This window comes from Melospiza melodia, unplaced genomic scaffold, assembly GCF_035770615.1.
Source record: "Melospiza melodia melodia isolate bMelMel2 unplaced genomic scaffold, bMelMel2.pri scaffold_47, whole genome shotgun sequence".
NCBI classification, from domain to species: domain Eukaryota; kingdom Metazoa; phylum Chordata; class Aves; order Passeriformes; family Passerellidae; genus Melospiza; species Melospiza melodia.
Genome location: NW_026948793.1, coordinates 1645429 through 1666860, shown reverse-complemented (window position 1 = coordinate 1666860; position 21432 = coordinate 1645429). Strand labels below are relative to the sequence as shown.

General features: G+C 46.6%; 1 protein-coding gene across 1 annotated transcript; it reads left to right on the top strand.

Moving 5' to 3' along the window:
• Positions 1 to 1275: 1275 nt before the first annotated feature.
• On the top strand, positions 1276 to 2151 carry LOC134434763 (olfactory receptor 6C3-like; the record flags this gene model as incomplete). Its single annotated transcript, XM_063183377.1, has 3 exons — positions 1276 to 1410; positions 1660 to 1766; positions 2145 to 2151. Coding segments are annotated over 3 exons (249 nt in total), but the record flags the coding sequence as incomplete, so codon positions are not given.
• Positions 2152 to 21432: the final 19281 nt, after the last annotated feature.

Below are 21432 nucleotides of genomic sequence, written 5' to 3'. Positions count from 1 at the left end.
CTCTGCAGAGTACAGGGCTGGGAGCAGCTGCCTGGCCCTGGGGGCTCTGGAGGGGGCACAGCTGGTTCAAGTTGATGCTGCCCCCAGTGCCTGGCTCTGGGCAATGCTGTCAGTGCAGCCAGGGAAGGAGCTGCATCTCCCTTCATCCAATGCCATCTTAAGGACATTTGGAAGTCTCTGTGAGATTTCAATCCAAGCAGGGAGCTTCAATCCAGGATGCAAACTTGTACTAGAGCCTCTCTGTGTTATCTGAAAACCCCAGGGTGATGCACAGAAGTTCTAGGTTGAGAAAATGCCTTGGGTTGGTGAAATGAGCCCTGTGTGCCCTTGGGTGCAAATGTGGGGCTGAGACTATAAGAAGGGGATGGACATTTGGTGGACTGTGGGGGATCCATCTGCTCTCAGCAGTGTCGGGATGGTTTTAAAAGGAAACATCACAGTATTACCATCCTCTGTCTGAGAATGCTGAAAGCCCACAAAACCTGGGACATGACATGGAGACAGACCACCTCCCCTCACTCTCCACTCACTACCTTGCCTCAGACAACTCACTCTGTTCTCCCTGATGGCTGCAGAAATGCTGAGAGTTTCTGACATCCAAAAATATTCAGCAGGAGAAAGAGAAGAGGAGTATAAAAACTCTAGAATATTTAAACAGACTTTCCCATTCCTGGGGGTGCAGATGTTAACAGGGCCTTCTGTGTTAACAGGGTTTCAGAGTGGAACATGAGGACAGGTCCCTGTCCTCTTCCCACATCTGCATAGCAATGTTGAATTATAAAAATACTGTATGTAGTTGCCCTGAACCTGAAGTCCCACTGAGGCATCAACAGCCAAGGCTCCCCACTTGGAACTGAAGGAAAATCTGCTAGAAAATCAAAAGGGTGTCAGAGGGTTACAGGAGAAGGGTCTGTAGGAAAAGACTTTGATTTTGCTGGAAGAAGTTCCTCCTAACCTGTCACTGACTTTTCTCCATTAACAGCTCCCCAAGTGCAGCCTCAGCAAATGTCCAACAGCGGCTCCATCAGGCACTTCCTCCTCCTGGCATTGGCAGACACGCAGCAGCTGCAGCTCCTGCACTTCTGCCTCTTGCTGGGCATCTCCCTGGCTGCCCTCCTGGGCAACGGCCTCATCATCAGCGCCGTAGCCTGCAGCCACCACCTGCACATGCCCATGTTCTTCTTCCTGCTCAATCTGGCCCTCAGCGACTTGGGCTCCATCTGCACCACTGTCTTCAAAGCCATGCACAATTTTCTCTGGGACACCAGGGACATCTCCTACACTGGATGTGCTTCACAGGTTTTCTTTTTTGTATTCTATGGTGTAACAGAGCATTACCTCCTGACTATCATGTGCTACGACTGCTACGTGTCCATTTGCAAACCCCTGCACTACGGGACCCTCCTGGGCAGCAGAGCTTGTGCCCACATGGCAGCAGCTGCTTGGGCCAGTCCCTTTCTCTATGCTCTCATGCACACAGGCAATACATTTTCCCTTCCCCTGTGCCAGGGCAATGTCCTGGGCCAGTTCTTCTGTGAAATCCCCCAGATCCTCAAACTCTCCTGTTCCAAATCCTATCTCAGGGAACTTGGGCTCATTGCTCTAAGTGCCTGTTTGGTATTTGGATGCTTTGTTTTCATTGTTTTCTCCTATGTGCAGATCTTCAGGGTTGTGCTAAGGATCCCGTCTGAGCAGGGATGGCACAAAGCCTTTTCCACCTGCCTTCCTAACCTGGTTGTGGTCTCTCTGTTCATCAGCACTTCAGTGTTTGCTCACCTGAAACCCCTCTCCATCTGCTCCCCATCCCTGGATCTGGCCCTGTCAGTTCTGTACCTGGTGATGCCTCCAGCCCTGAACCCCCTCATCTACAGCCTGAGGAACCAGGAGCTCAAGGCTGCAGTGTGTACACTGATGACTGGATGGTTTCAGGAATATTAAACTGCTGGCCAATTTCTACAAATTACTTGTAATGAACGCCATCTTATTTATGGTTTGATTGTGGATTTTTTCCCTTTATATTAGTTTTATCATATTGTCCTCAAAGAAACGTCATTGTTTGTACCATTCCTCATTTTGTTTCTCTCCATCTTTCCTGTGGTCACAGACTGTGTCAATGAGGGGCTGTGTTCTTGGTGGCTTTATAGGAACTAAAGGATCTCCCAGCAGAGTTTTCTTCAGAGATGCCCTTTTGTTGCCTCTCTGGAGCTGCAGCAGCAATGTCTGTGTGCAGAGCTGGGGGCAGATCAGGGCTGGCACAGCAGCTGTGCCCAGCAGCAGCAGCATTTGGTGTTGCCAGTGCTGCTGCCGTGGCCCTGCCCCGCTGCCCTGGTGGCCCTGGCGTTGCTATAGGGCCTGAGTGCTCTCGGGGCCAGGCACAGTCCTGGGGGTGGCAGTGCCGGGGCTGCAGCAGGGACAAGCCATGGGCACTGCTGGGGAAGCGCTGACGCCACAGGCCAGGGCCTGGGAGCTCCAGGCTCCCTGCCCAGGCTCTCTCAAGAACACACCCAGGCCAATGCTCAGCACAGAAAACCCCCGTGATCAGCCGCATGCTTGCCGTGGGCAGGCTGGGGGCAAACAGCATGGCTGGTGCTCTGCAAGGGCCCTGGGGCAGATGAGAAGGAGCAGCAGAGCAGGGGCTGATCCATCCCCAGTGCGCTGGACAGTCCAGGGCAGCGTCCCAGAGCGTCCTCATGGAGCTGCCAACATCATCCCCCTCTGCAGCCCTGGCGTCTCCCCCAGCTCACACAGGTGCCCCATCCTTGCAAGCACAGACACGTGACAGCACTGGCTTAGGAGACCCTGTTTTCATTGCACACAGCAGGGGAAGCACCCCCATGCTGTTGGTGTGGGGACATGAACCTGAGGGAGCACAAATGCCATCAGCCCCTGGGGCCAGCAAGGGCTTGGGGACACCAGGGAAACCCCTCAGCTCTGTCCTGGCCTCTGCAGTCAGCCAGAGAGTTTGTTCCCATCAGCTGGGTGTTTCCTGTGCCACTGCAGACGCAGTTGCTCAGAGCCAGGGCTGCCTGGCAGCCACCCCCAAACTGCCCTGAGCATTTCCTCTCCATTACCTTTGCTTTCTTTACTTTTCCCTGCAACAAATTTTTTCTTTTTGCTCGTCGCGGGGGGCTTACAACTGGACACAGCACTCGAGGTGCTGCCCAACCAGTGCTGAGCACATGGGAAGAATCCCTGCCCTGCTCCTTCTGGCCACACCATTCCTGATCCAGGCCAGGAGCCATTGGCCTTCTTGCCCACCTGGGCACACTGCTGGCTCCTGTCCAGCCTGCTGTCCATCAGTCCCTGCAGGTCCCTTTCTGCCTGGCCGCTCTCCAGCCACTCTGTCCCCCGCCTGCAGTGCTGCAGGGGTTGTTGTGGCCAAAGTGCAGAACCTGGCACTTGGACTTGTTAAACCTCACCTTGTTGGATTTGGGTCCTGGATCCAGCCTGTCCAGGTACCTGTGCAGAGCCCTCCTACCCTGCAGCAGATCAACACTCCCAGCCAAATTGGTGTCACCAATGTTCCATGAGGCCCCAAAGCATCCCAATGGTCTCCATGATTCCATGAGGCCTCCCAGTGTCACAATGTCCCTTTGGTTCCATGGGACCCCTTGGTGTCACAAATTCCCTTGGATCCTTGGACCCCGCAGTGTCACAATGCCACTGTGGCCCCCAATGTCCTGCAGTGTCACAATGGATCCTTGGTTCCACGAGGTCTGGCAGTACAGCAATGCTCTCCTTGTGTGTCGCAAGGGCCTCTTGATCCCAATGGCCACCACGGTGTCCAACATGTTTCCTTCGTTCCAGGAGTCCCTGAGGAGCAGCATTGGCCTCTTGGTTCCATGGGGCCCTACAGTGTCACAATGGGCCTATCGTGACACCAGGTTCTGCTCTGTCACAATGCTCTCCATGGTTCCACAAGGCCCTGCAGGGTCACAGAGGCTTCTTGATTCCATGAGGCCTCAGAGTGCCATAATGAATTCCTTGGTGCTACAGTGTCACAATGGAGCTCTGGTGACAGAAGATACTGCAGTGTCACCAGAGATCCTTGGTTCCACGGGGCACCACAGTGTCACAATTGTTCCCTCAGTTCCCAGAGTCCCTGCAATGGTGCAACGGCCCCTCGATTCCATTGTTTCCAGGCTCTCCCTGGAAACTGTCCTTGGTTCGTCAGTGGCACGATGGCCCCTTGGTTCCACAAGGCCATGCAGAGTCACAGTGGCCTCTGTGGTTCCAGCAGGACCCAGACTGTCACAATGGACTCCTTGCTTCCATTCAGCCCCACAGTGTCACAATGGCCCCTTGGATCTGTGCTGCCATGTCACACAACGTGTCACCATTGTCCCCTTAGTGCCACCAGGGCTCTTGCTTAGTGTCACAATGGCCCCTTGCTTGCTCAGGGCCCTGCAGTGTCACAATCATCAGAGAATCAACCAGGCTGGAAAGGACCTTGGAGAGCATCCAGTCCAACCTGGAATGTAACATCACCTTATCACCCAGACCGTAGCACCGGGTGCCACATCCAGTCTTTCCTTAAACACCTGCAGGGATGGTGAGTCACTTGTTCCTGATCCATAGGATTCCCAGGGTTTGGATGAGGGAAATGGTGGGTAAGTGGGGGGAACAAAGCGTTACTGATCATCAGCTTTAAAGCTCTTGATTTTAATATTTATTCAGACAGCATTAGAAGGTGCTGGGGGTCAATATCAAAAGATATTGATATCATTTACTAATAACATTACTGATATCGGCCTATAAACAGGAAAAGAAAACTTAACAGGATAAATCAATTCTTTCTTCATTGCTTTCAATATAGTTTATTCAATTTGAATACACTTCAGAAATGTGTGTTATTAACCACGAAAGAATTGAAAATCTAGAGTATTTCCTGTGGCTTTTCTTGATCAGGCGTTGTGAACAAATGTTTATGAGCCTTTTCCCATGAACTCCTGAACTGAAGAGCTCAAAAAAGAAGAGGCCTCTGCAGTAGGGAAATTCATCATCAAACTCCAAGTGGCTGAGAACCCATCTCCACAAGGGCAGAAATGAACAGAAATGGGCACAGCTTTGTGCCTGCCCCAGCTTTGGCATGGGCCCTGGGCCTGGAGTGGGAGCAGCGCTTGAGGGCTCCAAGGCCACAGCTCTTGTGCTGCCCTGGGCAGATGGGATGGCAGCAGGGGCTGCAGAGCTCTCAGCACCTCAGCCCGAGGGGAGCAGGGCAGCCAGGGAGCCTCCTTTGGCCTTGGCCAAGCACCTTCCCCCATGGCTGGGGCTGAGTCCTGTGGCAGCTGCAGCTGCTGCTGTGCCCTTGCCAGGGGCTGAGGCCGTGGGGCAGTGGCCAGAGCAGCCTGGCCTGAGCAGAGCTGTGGGGCCAGAGCCGGCTGGGCTGGTCTAGGGAGAGGCCCTCGGTGCTGCCCAGAGCTCAGGGCAGCTGACAGAGCTTGCAGGGAGCTGGGCTGGGCTCAGAGAGCCTGGCCAAGAAACCATCAGTGTCCATCTCAGCCTGGCTGAACGCGCAGGGGCAGGACTCAGGCCAGGCCTTGTGGGGCAGGGCCAGCGCCTGTGCAAGGCATTGCCAACAGGTAAGTGGCCCAGAGAGGAGGCTGCTCTGTGCCCTTGGTAGCATGGACAGAGCAGGGAGGGGGCCCAGGACATTTGTCAGTGCCAGCCTCTGTGCCCAGCCCTTGGCAGCCCTGGCTGCTGAGCCCAGCTTTGGCCTGGGCTGAGTTTGGCTGGGGCCCAGCTCCATCCTCCTGCGGGGCTCAGGGACTGTTCTCGGCCATGGCTAGACCTGGCCAGCCTCTCTGCTGGCCCAGAGGCAGGCAGATCCCGGGGCAGGGCTGTCTGTGCAGCCCGACATCTTCCACGGGCTCTGCAGGAGCTGGCAGAGGCTGCCCAGCAGGGAGGCCATGGGGCACAGAGCCCCAAGGCTGCTGTGGGCACCACGGCACAGGGGCCGTTCCCAGCCGCAATGCTCCTGGCCTGGGCTGGGCCTGCACCGCGGCTCGGCCACCATGGGTGGGCCTGCACAGGGCCACAAAGGGGCCACGCAGCCACTGCCGGAGCTGACAGCAAGGTCAGACACACACAGGGAATTGCTGAACTTGGCCTGCGCTGGCCAGGCCTGACTGTGCCAAAGGCAGAGCTCAGCTGCCCTTGGGGGCTGCAGCAACAGTCCAGAGCCCAAAGGGCCTCCATGGCTGTGCTGGAGACCAAGGCTGCAGGAGGGAAATGCAGGGCTGCTGCGGGATGGAGTGAGACAGAGTAAAGATCCATTCTTAATTAGGTGAAGTGTCTAAGAAAGGTGTAATGTCTGTGAGGCCAAAGCTGAAGGAAAAACTCATTAGCCGAGACAGCAAGGAGACAGAGAAAGAAAAACAGAAAAGACCACAAGGTTGATTTGCCCCCGACTTAGAAGTTCCTTTGATAAAGAAGAACTGGTGCTAAATATCACGCGGAATGAATATGTATGAACTTATTGTGAAACGGTATGCATATGCATTTGGAAAGGAGATAAAAGAAGACCCGAGGTCTTCCGAGGCACACATGCCTTTTTGGGGGACATGCGTCCGGCGCGCGTCGTAATAAAAGCATACCGGGCTTTACAACTTTTACAAAGTTGTGAGGTTTCTTCTTTTCTCCGAAAAACAGGGGAGGGCATTGAATTCCAGCACACACCTCAGCTCTCTGATGATCCCATCACGATTCTGGGCCCTGTTTCAGACTGGAGCAGAGCAGATGTTGATGGGACAGTGTCACAGACATTTTTTCACAGAAATCCTTTCTTTCAGATTTCTGCGTCTTCTGGAAGGCAGAGGCCTCAGAAGAGAATGTAAACAATTGTTTTCAGCTGCTGTGAAATGCAATAGGATGCACCTATTTTGAATTTTGATTGGCTCATGTTCCTATGTTTATAATTAAGGGCCAATCACAAAGTGCAAGCTGGGGACAGAGTCCCTGGACACAACTTTGTTATAGAATTCTTTTCTTTCTATTCTTAGCTTAGCAAGCATCTGCAAACTTCTTTCCTTATTCTATTTAGTATAGTCATAATGTATTATATATTATATATCAATAAATCCAGCCTTCTGATCAAGAAACAAGATTTCCTGTCCTTCTCTCACCAGCAACGACCCACTCAGGATGCTGTAATAGGACAGGAGCCCTGCGGGGCTGTCAGGGACCTGCAGCTTGCAAGGTGCTCTGCTCTCCTTCAGGTCCTCTCTGAGAGATCCAATTCCAGCTGGGCACCTCAGGGCACAAGTGGCACTGCCTGTCCATGGGTACACAACTGATGTCTGCCTGGAAAGGAGCAGAGGTTTTAATACTGGTTAGTTTCCTAATATACAAATGGATCTTTGTTACCTGGGTCATTTGAGTACTTTTAAGCCATGGCAAATTTTTCCCACCAGGAACAGGAACTTCCTGGAAGTGTAATGATGGCAGAAGAACAAATACTGATCTTCCTGTGGACTTGTGTCACCAATATCCAGTGTATTACTTCCTCTCAATCTTCCTTCATCTGTTTCCAGCTCTTCTGGTTAGATGGCCATGTCTAAGGATGCCCCTTCACTAGAGCAGCTGGATCGATGTCCACCTTGCTGTTTTTTGATTTTCTCCTCCAGATGCTCTCTGGTCTTTCAAGTGCTTGTCAAATGACTGGTTTCATGCTTTGAGGTGCAGACAGTTGCCCCATATTTCTGAAGTTCAAATAAATATCATGTTAGTCAACATCTTATTTGTGTTTATATCTATCACCTAATTTTTCCTATGTCTTTGCCTAAAACTGTTATGTACAGAAATCCCTTGGGGATGGGGGACATTTCAGATGCTGCTGGTACATCACAGAGAGCTGAGGAAAGAGCTGTGAGGGATATTAAACTGATCAAATGTTCGACTGTAGCATTGTGTGTGTTTTATATGGGTTTATTGTAAAGTTGGTTCTTTTTTAAAAGTTAAGAATTTGGTTTGACCCTCTCTTCCCTCCATGTTCTCCCTCCTAATGGTTTGTTCCTCCCACCTGTTGCCTGTCAATCATTGTAACCGTCCCCTCTCATGTCGAGAATCTTCTATGTCAATCATCCCTCACCTAGAACATGATTTTTCCCTTCAGCCTTTCGCGTCCCCTGGGCCCTTCCTATTGGTTCAGTTGTGTCACTCACAGCTCCCCTGGGTTTTGCTCATTGGTCCCTCGTGTCTCTTTTGTTGCCCCCATCCCCTTTTTAAGTGCCTCCCTAACAGTTTTTACCTGACACCGTCACTGGCCCCACCTGGGCTAAAAAAGCGCCTTGGCATCCACACGCGTGTCCACTCCTTCATTCCATTACCTCAGTTCTTCACAGTCCTGCTCTCGCTGCATCACCACACCACAGATGGAGCCACTACTAAGGGTTTCTTGCCAAGAACCTGGGAGTGGCGGGATTTGTAGTCTCCACTGGTCACTCCAGGAACGGCTAGCCCACCGGTCAGCTCCAGTGGCTGTGGAAGTGAGACTGCATTCAACGTGTGTTTGTTGGCAAGAAACCTTTCTGTGCCTCTGAGTGTCACCACTCCCTGAGCCCAAAGGACACAACCTGATGAGTTGCGGTTCCCATTGCAGGGGCTGAATATGGACCTTGGCTCTGCACAGGAGAGCTCTTCATCCCCTTTCTCTCTTTTCCTCCCTCTGGGCATGGAGGGAGCTCCTGGCTTCAGCATGTGACTCGTGTGTGCAAAGAGCAAATCTGGGCAGAATCGGGGCAGGGAGGGTTTGGAGGGACCTTGGGATCTGTACTGGGCTCAGAAGGTTTTCCATTGCTCTGAGACTGTCTGCAGTGGAAAGTGGATTTAATATCCAACAGAGTAATGACTTTTGCATTGATGGGGCTGTACCTTCCCTTGGCATTGTTGCCAGACAATGAATGAACATCCCTCTGTGTCTCGGGCAGCTCCTTCTTCAAGGAAAGCAGGTGGGAGTTGGAGCCAAGGAGCTGAAAGCTGCAGGTGCAGCCTTGGCTGGAGGCAGCTCAGATTTGCACAAGGCTGCTCTGAGTGCCAGGGCTTGGATGGGGGAATGGTGGGGAAATGTGGAGAGCATTATTAATAATTGGTTAGCTGAGAAAGGCCACACTGATATAATGCCGCTGGTTAAACTGAAGGAGAAAAGTCAGCAGTCAGCAAGCTAAAAGGAAGAGTCAGCAGCGACCTTGCTGCAACATGAGGATAGGGAGTTGAGATTAGTCCTGAATATATCCTAAGAATATGTAGAAAGTATCAAAAGTAGAACCATAGGAATGTAGAAGTAGGCGTAGGTGCTGATATGCAAGCTGACCAATCCTGAGCTCAACTTTTGCAATATGTATGAAGCTCATTAGTAACTGTATTTAACCCGCCGTACTGATCAATAAAATCGAGCCTGTGATGATCAAACTGATGTCCTGGTTCCCTTCCGTCGACAAATGGTGGAGAATGCGGGCATAACCGAATCTCTGCCCTTTTTCTCGGATTAAAAGAAAAAGGGATTACGCCACGGTCCGGAAGTTGGGTTTGGGTCCCAGCAGCCGGGACGGTGCCGGAATTTGAAGCACCCTTAAGGTTCACAACTGTGACTTAAGCCAATACGTGTCCGCCGGAGCCTGGAGAGCTGCAACAGCGCGCGCTGATTAATAGGTATGGATAGGCAAGCGGCATATGATTTATTTACCGCCTATTTAGAGCGGCGTGGGATAAAAGGGATAGATTTAAAAAAGGAGTTACCAGGGTTATTAGCTTATGGCCATGCTAAGGGTATCTTTTCTAATCCTCATACAGTTCATGAGTTATCAGAGTGGAGAAAGTTTGGGGAAATATTGTGGGATACAGTACTAGATGATGATAAGTCAGCAAAGAAATTCGGGAAGTTATGGCGGGTGGTGTATAACACGTTACTTCAGCAGGTCTCTGAGAGAAAGGCAGCAGAAAGGGCAACAGAAGCTCATAAGAGGAATATAGGGTATGGTCGTGAAGATGATCCCCTGGCACCCTCTGTAACTAAAGTACTTATGCCTAAGAGTCCCCAGCAAAGTGGTGTGGAGGATTTCTCTATAGGCGCAGTGGAACCGTCTGCACCTTTCCTGTCAGAGGGGGAGGGCGAGTCGGATGGTGGGGGGAGGGGCAAGCCAGCTTCGCCTCCGCCGCCAGCCTTGCCTCCGCCGCTTCCCCTCAATGAGCCGGCTCCGGTTACAGCTTCGGTGGGGGAGGGGCCCATTTCCCCGCCCGAGGCGGCTCCAGCGGGGGGGCTGGTTCCCCCCCGCAGGCAGGCTCCGCTTGAGCCGGCTCCGGTTTCACTGTCAGCTCCAGCGGGGGAGGGGGGGCTCCCGCTTCCCCCGCACGAGCCAGCCCCTGCTTCACTGCCCCCCCCGCGCGAAACCTCGGTGTCTGCACCGAAGCACCAGCAGCATAGCACCCTTAAAGGGCCAGATCCCATCCCAGGGGCACACCGTGATCCATGGGGGGAGATGGCTAAACAGAGGAGGGAAGCTTGGGCTGCTTTGGCGAAAGAAGTAATGCAAATGGGGGATGGTGAGGCGGTGGAAATAGCTTCTAGTCTTGCATGTCCAGTTACATACACACCACAGTATGATGCACAGGGGAACCTTACGCATAATATAGCAGAATATACTCCCTTAGATTGGAAGCTGTTAACTCAGCTACGTTCTACGGTTAGTCAGTTTGGAGTAAAAAGTGAACCTGTTAAGCAAATGTTAGATTATCTTTTTAATACTCAGGTTTTATGTCCTAATGATTTAAGAGGAATAGTTCGGTTGATATTTACTCAGCATCAGCAGTTATTATTTAATGCCCATTGGCACGCGTTGGTAAATGAATCGGTTGCTGTACAACGAGCCCAGGGAGACCCATTACATGGGGTGACAGTAGAGGAGCTGATGGGCTTAGGGGCATATTTGCGTACAGAGGCACAGATGATATCGGGAGCTGATAAACTTAGAGAGTCTATGAGGTTGGTGCGTGCTGCAATAGATATGGTTAAAGAGCCAGGAGGGTTACCGGCTTATATGGGTATTAAGCAAGGAAGGGAAGAATCATTTGGAAATTTTATAGATAGAGCAGCTACTGCTATAGATCGGGCTGGTGTGGCAGATTACATGAAGGGGGCGCTATTGAAGCAGGTGTGCTTTGCAAAATAGCAATCCAGCAACCCAAAGAGTGTTAGCTACTTTAGGGGCAAATTGGACTATTGAGGAAGCATTAGAGTGAATGGCATTAATGCCAACAGCTTCACAGGCATTTATAGCAGAAGCCTTAAAGGAATTAGGATTAGGGTTGCAAAAGCATAGTCTACTCAAAATCAAGTGTTAGCTGCTCTTGCTCCTCTCCAAAGCGGCTCACTGGCAGTCACGTAAAGAGGCTTGAGACCATTCATCAAGTGTTACCGATGCGGCAATGAGGGACAGACACAAGTTACTGCCGTGACATCGCTGCTACCTCCTGTCTGCAACCCGCAACAACACGGAGCCTCGGCTTGGACTTATCAGCAGCAGTAGACATCACACTAATGACGAACCGGCCTGAGAGGATACCCACTGGAGTAAAGGGTCCTCTTATATTAAATGGACAAACATGTGGAGCATTATTGCTGGGACGTTCCTCTATAACTATGTTGGGATTATTTGTTTTGCCTGGTGTTATCGATGCGGACTTTACAGGGGAAATACAAATTATGGCTTACACCCTTTATGCTCCGATTAAAATTACAAAAGGACAACGCATTGCACAATTGGTACCACTGTCACAAATGACATCAGGAATACAATCATTTACTGGTCAAACACGGGATGAAAAAGGTTTTGGCTCTACTGGTGTTACACTTTTAACTGTGGATTTACAAAATAGACCAAAACAAAAAGTTGAAATTACCTATGGGCATCAAAGCATAACCCTTTATGGATTATTGGATACAGGAGCAGATACTAGCATCATTTCTCCAGAAGCATGGCCACAACACTGGCCTCTATTTCCCTCATCAAACATGCTCACAGGAGTGGGAGGATTTACATTGGCAAGCAGGTCGCCGTCTTTGTCTGTGTGCATTGAAAATCAACAAATATCTGCTGTGTTTTCAATTGTTCAACTGCCTCCTACAGTTTCCTGCTTAATTGGAAGGGACATTTTAACACAATTGAGAGTGGTGTTAACTAATCAGCACCCTTTGGGGTAATTGCCATTGCTTGGACTTTCCCCATTCCACTCACCTGGAAAACGGATACACCGGTGATGGTTAAGCAATGGCCATTAAAAGGGGAGAGTCTTATGCATGCTCATGAATTGGTACAGGAACAATATGCAAAAGGGCACCTAAGACTGTCCACAAGCCCTTGGAATACACCTATTTTTGTAATCAAAAAGAAATCAGGGAAATATCGTTTGATACATGATTTGAGGGCTGTAAATGACCAAATGGAACCAATGGGGGCCTTACAGCCTGGTCTTCCAAATCCAGCTATGATTCCAGAACACTGGCCACTTTTAATTATTGACCTAAAGGATTGTTTTTTCACTATTGGCCTGCATCCTGATGACATGAAGAGATTTGCTTTTACTTTACCAGCAATAAACCGTGGGGAACCAGATAAAAGATTTGAATGGACATCTCTTCCGCAGGGCATGCGCAACTCTCCCACTTTATGTCAGCTTTATGTTGATGCAGCATTACAGCCACTACGTCGTAAATGGCCAGCAACTATAATATATCATTACATGGACGATATTTTGTTTGCACAGCAACAGCCATTCTCCTCTTTACAGATTAACACCATTAAAAATACTCTTGCTGCATATTCACTTGTTATTGCTGCAGAGAAAATTCAGACTACGAAGCCCTGGAAATATTTGGGATGGACTTTGACGGATCAAATAGTGATACCACAAAAATTGGAATTACAATTGGACATTAAAACTCTACATGATGCACAGAAGTTGCTGGGAGACTTACAGTGGCTGAAGCCTATTGTGGGAATACCAAATCACTTATTAGAAGCCCTACGGCCTTTGTTAAAAGGTGTGGACCCTACTACTCCTGTACACCTGACAAAGGAGCATCATCTTGCCTTGCAGCAAATTAGTAACTGTGTACAGCAAGGGTATGTGTCTCGTCGACAACTCGACCACCCCATTGACCTTACTATTTGGAATAGCCCTTGCCACTTGCTTGGTGCTCTCTCTCAGTTGCAAAAGAAAACGGGGGAGATACGGGTGTTGGAATGGTTGTCACCACCACTACAGCATAAGAAAACAATATTTTCAAAAATTGAACAATTAGCTGCATTAATCAAAAAGGGGCATCTCAGAATTCTTGAAGTGGATGGTAGAGAACCTGCTACTATTAGATTACCTATGGAAAAAGAAACCTTGGACTGGTACTTGATAAATTCAAAGAATTTACAAGAAGCATTATTGATGTCACCTGCTAAAGTAGAGACTAGTAAATTAGTGCCTAGAGTTTTGCAATGGATGACAGAATGGAACTGGATTACTCGACCTTTGAGAGAAGAAAACCCCATAGAAGGAGCTATTACAGTTTTTACAGATGCAGGAAAGAAATCAAGGCGTGCTGCTGTCACCTGGCAAGAAAAAGGACAATGGAAGCATCAACTCCTCACAGCAGACCCTGCAGATAGCTTACAAACTTTGGAATTGTTAGCAGTAGTATGGGTGGTGTCCAACTTACAGGAGCCTTTAAATGTGGTCACAGACTCTATGTATGTTGCAGGAGTAGTCAAACGAATAGCGGAAGCAGCAATTAAGGAAGTGAACAATAAACGATTGTATGAGTTACTGATACAGTTAAGGAAGGCTTTACGAGAAAGAAATGCAGCATATTCTGTGATTCATATTAGGAGCCATAAGTGGTCTGAAGGTTTAGGAGAAGGGAATGAACGTGCAGATAAATTGGTTACCCTACCCATTGATAATTCTTGTCCTATTGACAAGCACACATTGGCCAGAGAAGCACATAGTAGATATCATCAAAATGCAAGAGGTTTGGCAAAACACTTTGAGCTGAGTTTGTCAGAAGCCAAGGCCATTGTCAGAGCATGTCCAACATGTAGTTATCATAATGGTGGGATAGGTCTAGGCATCGGGGTTAATCCTCGAGGTTTAAAAATAAATGAGATATGGCAAATGGATGTTACACACGTAGCTAGATTCGGTAAAGTCAAGCATGTGCACGTCACCATAGACACATATAGTCATTACATATGGGCTACGGCTCAGGCAGGACAGAAAGCTATACAGGTTATCAGACATCTGTTAAGTTGTTTCGCTGTTATGGGAGTTCCAAAGAGTATCAAAACAGATAATGGTCGAGGTTATGTAAGTGCTAGGGTCCGGAAATTTTTGAATCAGTGGTCTGTTAAGCACGTGACAGGTATTCCACACTCTTCTACTGGACAGGCAATAGTGGAAAGAGCAAACGGTACCCTTAAGCAGTATATTGAAAAACATCAAGATTTGAGAGATCCACAAGCATGTTTGGCTAAGGTTTTGTATGTGATTAATCATTTATGCATTTTTGGGGAAGATGATACCCCCCCTGCAATGAAACATCATCCGAGGTCAGGTCAGGAAAATACTAAGGAAGCAGAGGTCTGGGTTAAATATAAGAACCCAAGTACAGGATTATGGGAAAAACCTGCAAAGGTATTATATTGGGGTCGGGGGTATCTTTGTGTTTCCTCACCTACAGGGCCTTTGTGGGTACCTGCTAAGTGGACTAAACCTGTTTTTGATGCAGCCTCTGGTGGATCGCCTTACGGAGGAGGACAAGGAGCGACTGGGGAAGAAACTGCTTCTAGTCCTACAACCACTACTGTTACAATTGAAGGGGTACTCGGAAGCGGTGGACAGAGCACTGACACGTCACTACCGGACGGCCCGGGAGTTGATTGGTTTCATTGACTCATTATCAACTTTTCACTTAACAGATCCAGCGAAACTACATTGCCTTGACTGTCACAATTCACATTGTGCTGCCTGGATAGCTCTACGTTGTGGGGGTTGTAAAAGAACTTTTTGGATAGAACAATCATTATTACGGGATTTGTGGTGTCATACTTGTGAACATGAGCATACGTGGGGAAAAAGCTGGCAAGATGAATTAAGGAGACAAACGGGGCAAAACGCATATATAGCTTTAAATCTTTATGAGTCTCCTGAACAGAAGGTTCTTGCTTATTATCGATGGGAAATACAATGTATTGTAAATAGAATTAAGGTTCAAAGTAAATCACGTATAGTTTCTATAAGGTGTAGGAAATTAGTGCCTTTAACACAGCATTCAGTTGTAGGACCCTTCCAAGGGGATCCTGATAGAGCATTAGATTGCTGCGTTGATAAGTTGCAAAAATTAAGTTTGAAAGTGGCAGGACCAGTGAAATTAGGAGCAGCAAGATTGAAGACAGATAAGAAGAAGAAGGCAAAAAAGGGAACGGTCTCATTTGAATAGGGGTATCAGTGATTGCTAATTAATTTTCTATGATTAGAACAATTTTGCTGTTGTGGGACCCTCGGGAGGATATAGTTGTTGAGGAGGATAACGAACAAGAACTACGATTACGAAATAAGATACACCTTGTGTTAAAGAAAGACCTTGAGCTGTTAGCCTCATATAGTAAAAAGGCTGAAGAGGCTTTGCGATCACCACCATTGAATTGGTTGCTTTGGGTTGAAGATACACAATTTTATACTGGTCCTTACTTACATTCGCTTCCTTGTTATGTTTGCAAAAAGGATAAAGATAAATGCTATGCATGGGTAGCTTTGCATTGTGCAGATTGTAATCAGGTTTATTGGTATTCACAGAAGTCATTGGGATATTTATGGTGTACATCTTGTTTTGGAAAGTGGATTCGAAATCATATCTGGGTTAGAGCTCTTGAACAAAGTACTGGCCTGCCAGGATGGACAGGATTACAGCTCTTTGAGAATGCAGAACAAGTGGTTATAGCATATCTTAGGTGGAAGTTACAGGAAAACCTTAGAATATTTGAAATTACTAAAGCCTCACGCATCATAGCAGCTCGCTGCAAAGCTGATTTGCCTTCAAACTTACCTCGTGCTATACTTGTGAGCAAGGATGCTGATTTAGAATTAGATCAGTATATCCAAGAATTGACTCAGCCTTACAATAGACAATCTAGCAAACCAGGGAAAAGACAGCGAAGAAAGAAAAAACAACGTAAGCAGAAGGAAGAAAAGGAGAAGCAAAGTAAGCAGAAAGAAAAATGAGGTTTGTTTTTGTTATACTGCTCAATGCTGTAGCAAGTGAAGCAGTAGGAGTAACACACTTAGTCAACCAAGGGAAAATTTATGGGTAACACTGGCTAATCAAACTAACCAATCATCACTTTGTCTTAGCCTTGGAGGAGTCACTAACCCATTTCGAACATGCCTGGTGGGACTTCCGGTGTGGTCTCCTGGAGAATTTTGTAGTTTGATAAACAATCAAACCTTATGTATGTCTAACATGTCAAACATCACATTGCCGGTGCAACAGGGGTATACTGCAGGTCAGAGTGATGGCTATCGTCAATGCTTACTAATCCAATCACTTAACACCTCTTTGCACTCTCCTCCTGAGGAATTGGATCTTTTTGGAAGTACAAATGCCAGCATATCTAACACTACAGCTGGTGGATGGTTTAGCTTCAAACTTTCGGGTGCTCAGAATTTAAACCAACCTAAAGAAACATGGGCCACCCTAGATTCATCCCTGAATGTGAGTGAATTCTCTCCACAGCATTACAGTCAATGTAACGGCACAAATATCACAGCACCAATGAAATTACCCACAGGAATATTTTTGATTTGTGGAGACAGGGCGTGGAATGGTATACCAGCTAAACCACAGGGTGGACCCTGTTTTTTGGGAAAATTGTCACTGTTTCATCCTAATGTGATCCTTGCTAATGCAGCTGAGTCAAAATTCAAACAGGAGAAAACGTAGCATACATGACTTAGACTGCAGCAAGATAGGAGATCCACGGTTTTGGGGCACATTCAAACAGGTGGTGGTTTCAACTATCTTACCAGGAGGATCTGCCAATAAAGCCATGAATTTAGCAAAACAATTAGGATGCTGGGCAAAGAATGAGCTGAACAAGACATCACAAATTCTAGACATGCTAACTGCAGATGTGCAAAGTGTTAACCATGCTGTTTTGCAAAATAGAGCTGCTGTAGATTTTTTGCTCTTAGCACAAGGGCACGGATGTGAAGAGTTCGAGGGAATGTGTTGCATGAATCTGTCTGATCATTCAGTGTCCATTCACACTAAGATAAAAGAGTTACAACAGGGACTTCACAAACTAAAGGAAGAAGACGGTTTAGGAATTGACGAATGGCTTAAAGGCCTGGGACTTGGACCGTGGCTGAGGAACCTTGTGATCTATGCTATAGGATTGCTGGGTGTAATTTTACTGTTTTTGCTTATTTTGCCTTGTATCTTTAACTGTATCCAAAACATGGTCAGCCGTACAATAGCAAAAACATGGCAAACTAATCTCCTTGCACAAGAAGAAAACGGGGGAAATGTGGAGAGCATTATTAATAATTGGTTAGCTGAGAAAGGCCACACTGATATAATGCCGCTGGTTAAACTGAAGGAGAAAAGTCAGCAGTCAGCAAGCTAAAAGGAAGAGTCAGCAGCGACCTTGCTGCAACATGAGGATAGGGAGTTGAGATTAGTCCTGAATACATCCTAAGAATATGTAGAAAGTATCAAAAGTAGAACCATAGGAATGTAGAAGTAGGCGTAGGTGCTGATATGCAAGCTGACCAATCCTGAGCTCAACTTTTGCAATATGTATGAAGCTCATTAGTAACTGTATTTAACCCGCCGTACTGATCAATAAAATCGAGCCTGTGATGATCAAAATGATGTCCTGGTTCCCTTCCGTCGACAGTGGGGTGAGGGTAGGGACAGAGTCTGATTGATTGTCAGCAATGAAGGGTCTTGATTTTCATATCCATTCAAACTGCATGAGGAGATAGTTGGATTCAATGCCAATTGGAGATTGCATATCTCAATGAATAACCAGGAAAAAAAAACTAAACAGGACCTAAAATGTTTTCTCACTGTCTTTTTAAATATCATGTATTCACTTTGAATACACTACTGAGATCTACGTAACTACAAATTATTTGGAAACTGAAATCACATTATTCCCAGAGGCTTGGCTTGTAAGGTGTTCTGAGTGTTAATGAGCCCTGGGACACTGAATTCCTGCACTCAAGAGCTGAAGGCTGAACAAGCCTATGGAGCAGGAAAATTCAGCAGCAGCCTCCAAGTTGCTGGGGATGTCAGCAGCTCCCACTGAGGCCATCCCTGCCCAGAGACCATGGGGGAATGGGCAGACAAGGAGAGCGTCCCTGGGGCTGGGACAGCACAACTCAGAGGCAGCAGTGGCTCCAGCTGGGAAATGGAGTGTGGAATGTGGCTGGGAAAGCCCTGCCTGGGCTGTGCCAAGTAGGACACACAAGCCCTGACTCCCATCCCTCAAACAACTCTCCCAAGGAGACATTTAAAAGGAGTTACAATTTTTTGTGTTCTCTGAGTTCGACTCACTGGAGAAATACCAGCAAGAGATTCTCAGGAGCTCAAAACAACAAAACAGCCTTTACTGGGTACTTTAGAAAATCGGTGAAACTTTGGCAAAAGGTTTATTATGACACTGTAGTGGTTTTGGCTTTTTAATTCAAGATTTTTCTAATCTTGAGATTTCTTAATTAACGTATCGATGAATGTGGTGGGTTTTATTGTCAATTAATTATTTATGTATTTATTTTGTTGTGAGATAGGAGTGCAGGAAAGGTAAATCAGGCTTAAAATATTTAAAGGGTAGAAAGAAAATTTTATTAAAAGTAACTAAAAGGAAAAAGGTAGTAAGAATTGAAATAAACTCTTTAGAACACCTTTTTTTTACAACGTTATTTTTACTGGCAATGTAAGGAAACGAAACCTAAAATTTCTAGTTATTTACTATTTTTAAAATAGTCCTGTTGTAGTTTACTTTGGGAGAGAAGTTTTTCTTTTTAAGGTTTTGGAGATTCTTTTACAAGAGGAAAAATTAGCGGTTTTGTGGTTATTAATTTTGTCATGGATAACAGTGGTCTGGAGGACTTTGTTATTGTTGTGATAAATAGGTATGATTCGTGCTGATAAAAATTGTAACAGTAATCAATATTGATACAGTAATTAATATCTGGGAATAATAAAACAGTTAAAAGTAGTAATGCCAAAGAAGAGGGGGAGAGGAGGGGCCCCACCACCCCCCCCTCCCGGCAGATGTTCACAAGGACAGGAGGAAAGAAGCTGAAGATACAGTTGCTAAAAATGAGCAGAAAGGAAGCAAAATCTGGTTGGGTCCCAGAAAATGCTAATTATAAGGGATTTGTCGCCTTGATATATAGATGCAGTGATATGTTAGTCTTGGCTTACATTGTACTGGCTTGTGTAACCCAAAGGTGAATTAAAGGACAACGAAGAAGACTACAGGGCCTTCATCAGTGACGACCCCCAAAGACTTGTGCGACCACCAAACCAAGTGGCGGCACATGCATGGTAAAGGTGGTAATGAAGGCGGAGATAGAGATATGACGAACCGAAAATAGGAGGAGATGGCATTGACACATGGCATATAAGGGGTGATTTTCACTTGGCAAGCTTGTACGTGATGTGGCAAGGGTCCCAAAACCCTGCCCTCTGTACTCCGCGGTTATCTTTTGCTTATGCGCTATTATTGGAACCAAATTACCCCTTATTTTAATCAAATTATATTGTATCCAATTTTATTTTTTTTATTTTAACTATTCAATTAAAATTGCTACTACTGTTAATATTGTTTGGTTTTTTTACGATGGGATAATTGGGCAAACATAACACTGTGAAGTTGTTTTTATTGCCAGAAGCTTTTTTACAGCTTGTTGATGGGCCATGTTGACTTATGGGGTATTGTTTAAAAGATTAATACTTTAAAGGTAAAAATCTTTTTTATATAATTTTAATTTTTTTTTTATCTCTGGGAATAGAGATCTTCTCTTGGCGATGCTGGATTACATTTTAATTTCTGTATGAACTTTCGATGAAATTACAGTTATTTTAACATTTGTTTATTTCAGTATGGAGGTTTTTGCATTATAAAAATTTCAATTTTTTTATATTTAATAGTTTTTTGTGTTTTAATGAAAAAGAGTATTTTCTTTATAGTTTATAAGAGGATTTTAGTTTTAAGATTAAGGTATTTTTTCTTCGGTTTTCTTTTGGGGGAGTTCATTTCTCCTTTATTGATTTTCATGATTTTATGTTGCTTTTTGAAATGCTTGTATTTTGTTTTCCTTTTACTTGAGAGAGGATTGACGTATAGAAAGGGTTAACACCTGACCTGCCAGTAACTTCTGGTGGAAATTGTGGTTGGGTTGTGTTAGAATTGGTTTTATTGATAGTTTTGGGGTTTTTTGTGTTTAATTTTAGTTGTAGGTTTATTTTTTACAGGTTGTAGGTTGTAGGGGTTTGTGTTTTAGATGTTTTGGGGGGAGGGGACTTGGTGGTAAGATTTTAATAGCTGTGCCTGGCTTTGTTCTGGTTGGGGTTTTGTAGCCTCTTTTGTTTTCCTGTTTGGTAGTTGTTGAGGTTTGGTTTGGTTAGAATGGGGCCAATGTGAAGGGGGGCAGCCTGGGGAGGAGGGAAGGGGCTCAGCCCATGGCAGGGTTGCTTGGTTTGGTTTGGTTTGGTTGAAATGGAAGCTGGGGCTCGCTGCTTCTTTGTTGACTGGAAAAGAAAGAGGAGGTTCCAGGGCTTTTTGATCTTTAACATATGTATTTCACAGAGGCGTGTTCAGTATCTTAGTGGTTTAACAGATTGTCAGTTACACAAAAAGTTTTGTATTACTTTTTAAAATTCTTCTTATGTCAAACAATGACAGACATTCAGTCAACAAAAAACACTTCTCAAAGTGTTGACTTGGCCCATTCAACCTCACAAACCATAAGTCTGTTCAATTTTAAGTTAATCAAAATTTGCAGGAGCACAGAAACTGAAGAAAAAGACATAGAAAGCAAGAAAGACAAAAAAGACACAGAGAAACACACATAGCTACCAGCTCCTGCATTTCAGCAGTATTCAGACAGAAATTCCAAGAGGAGGTAGGGCCAAGATGTGTGCTTGCCTTGTGGTCAGCCTCAAATACCCCTTGGTCTTCCTGGGCCCTTCCCCCAGGTGGGACTTGGGCTCATTTGGTCTCTCAGGAGCTGGGCTGGGGGCTGCAGAGGTGGCTGTGGAGCATTGCCTGTGCTGTGCCAGGGACTGGCAGACACTGCTGGGCTGGGATAGAGGCTCTGGGGGAATTGGGGCTACAGGGCAGGGCAAGGCTGGACCTGCCTTTTCATTCCCCACAC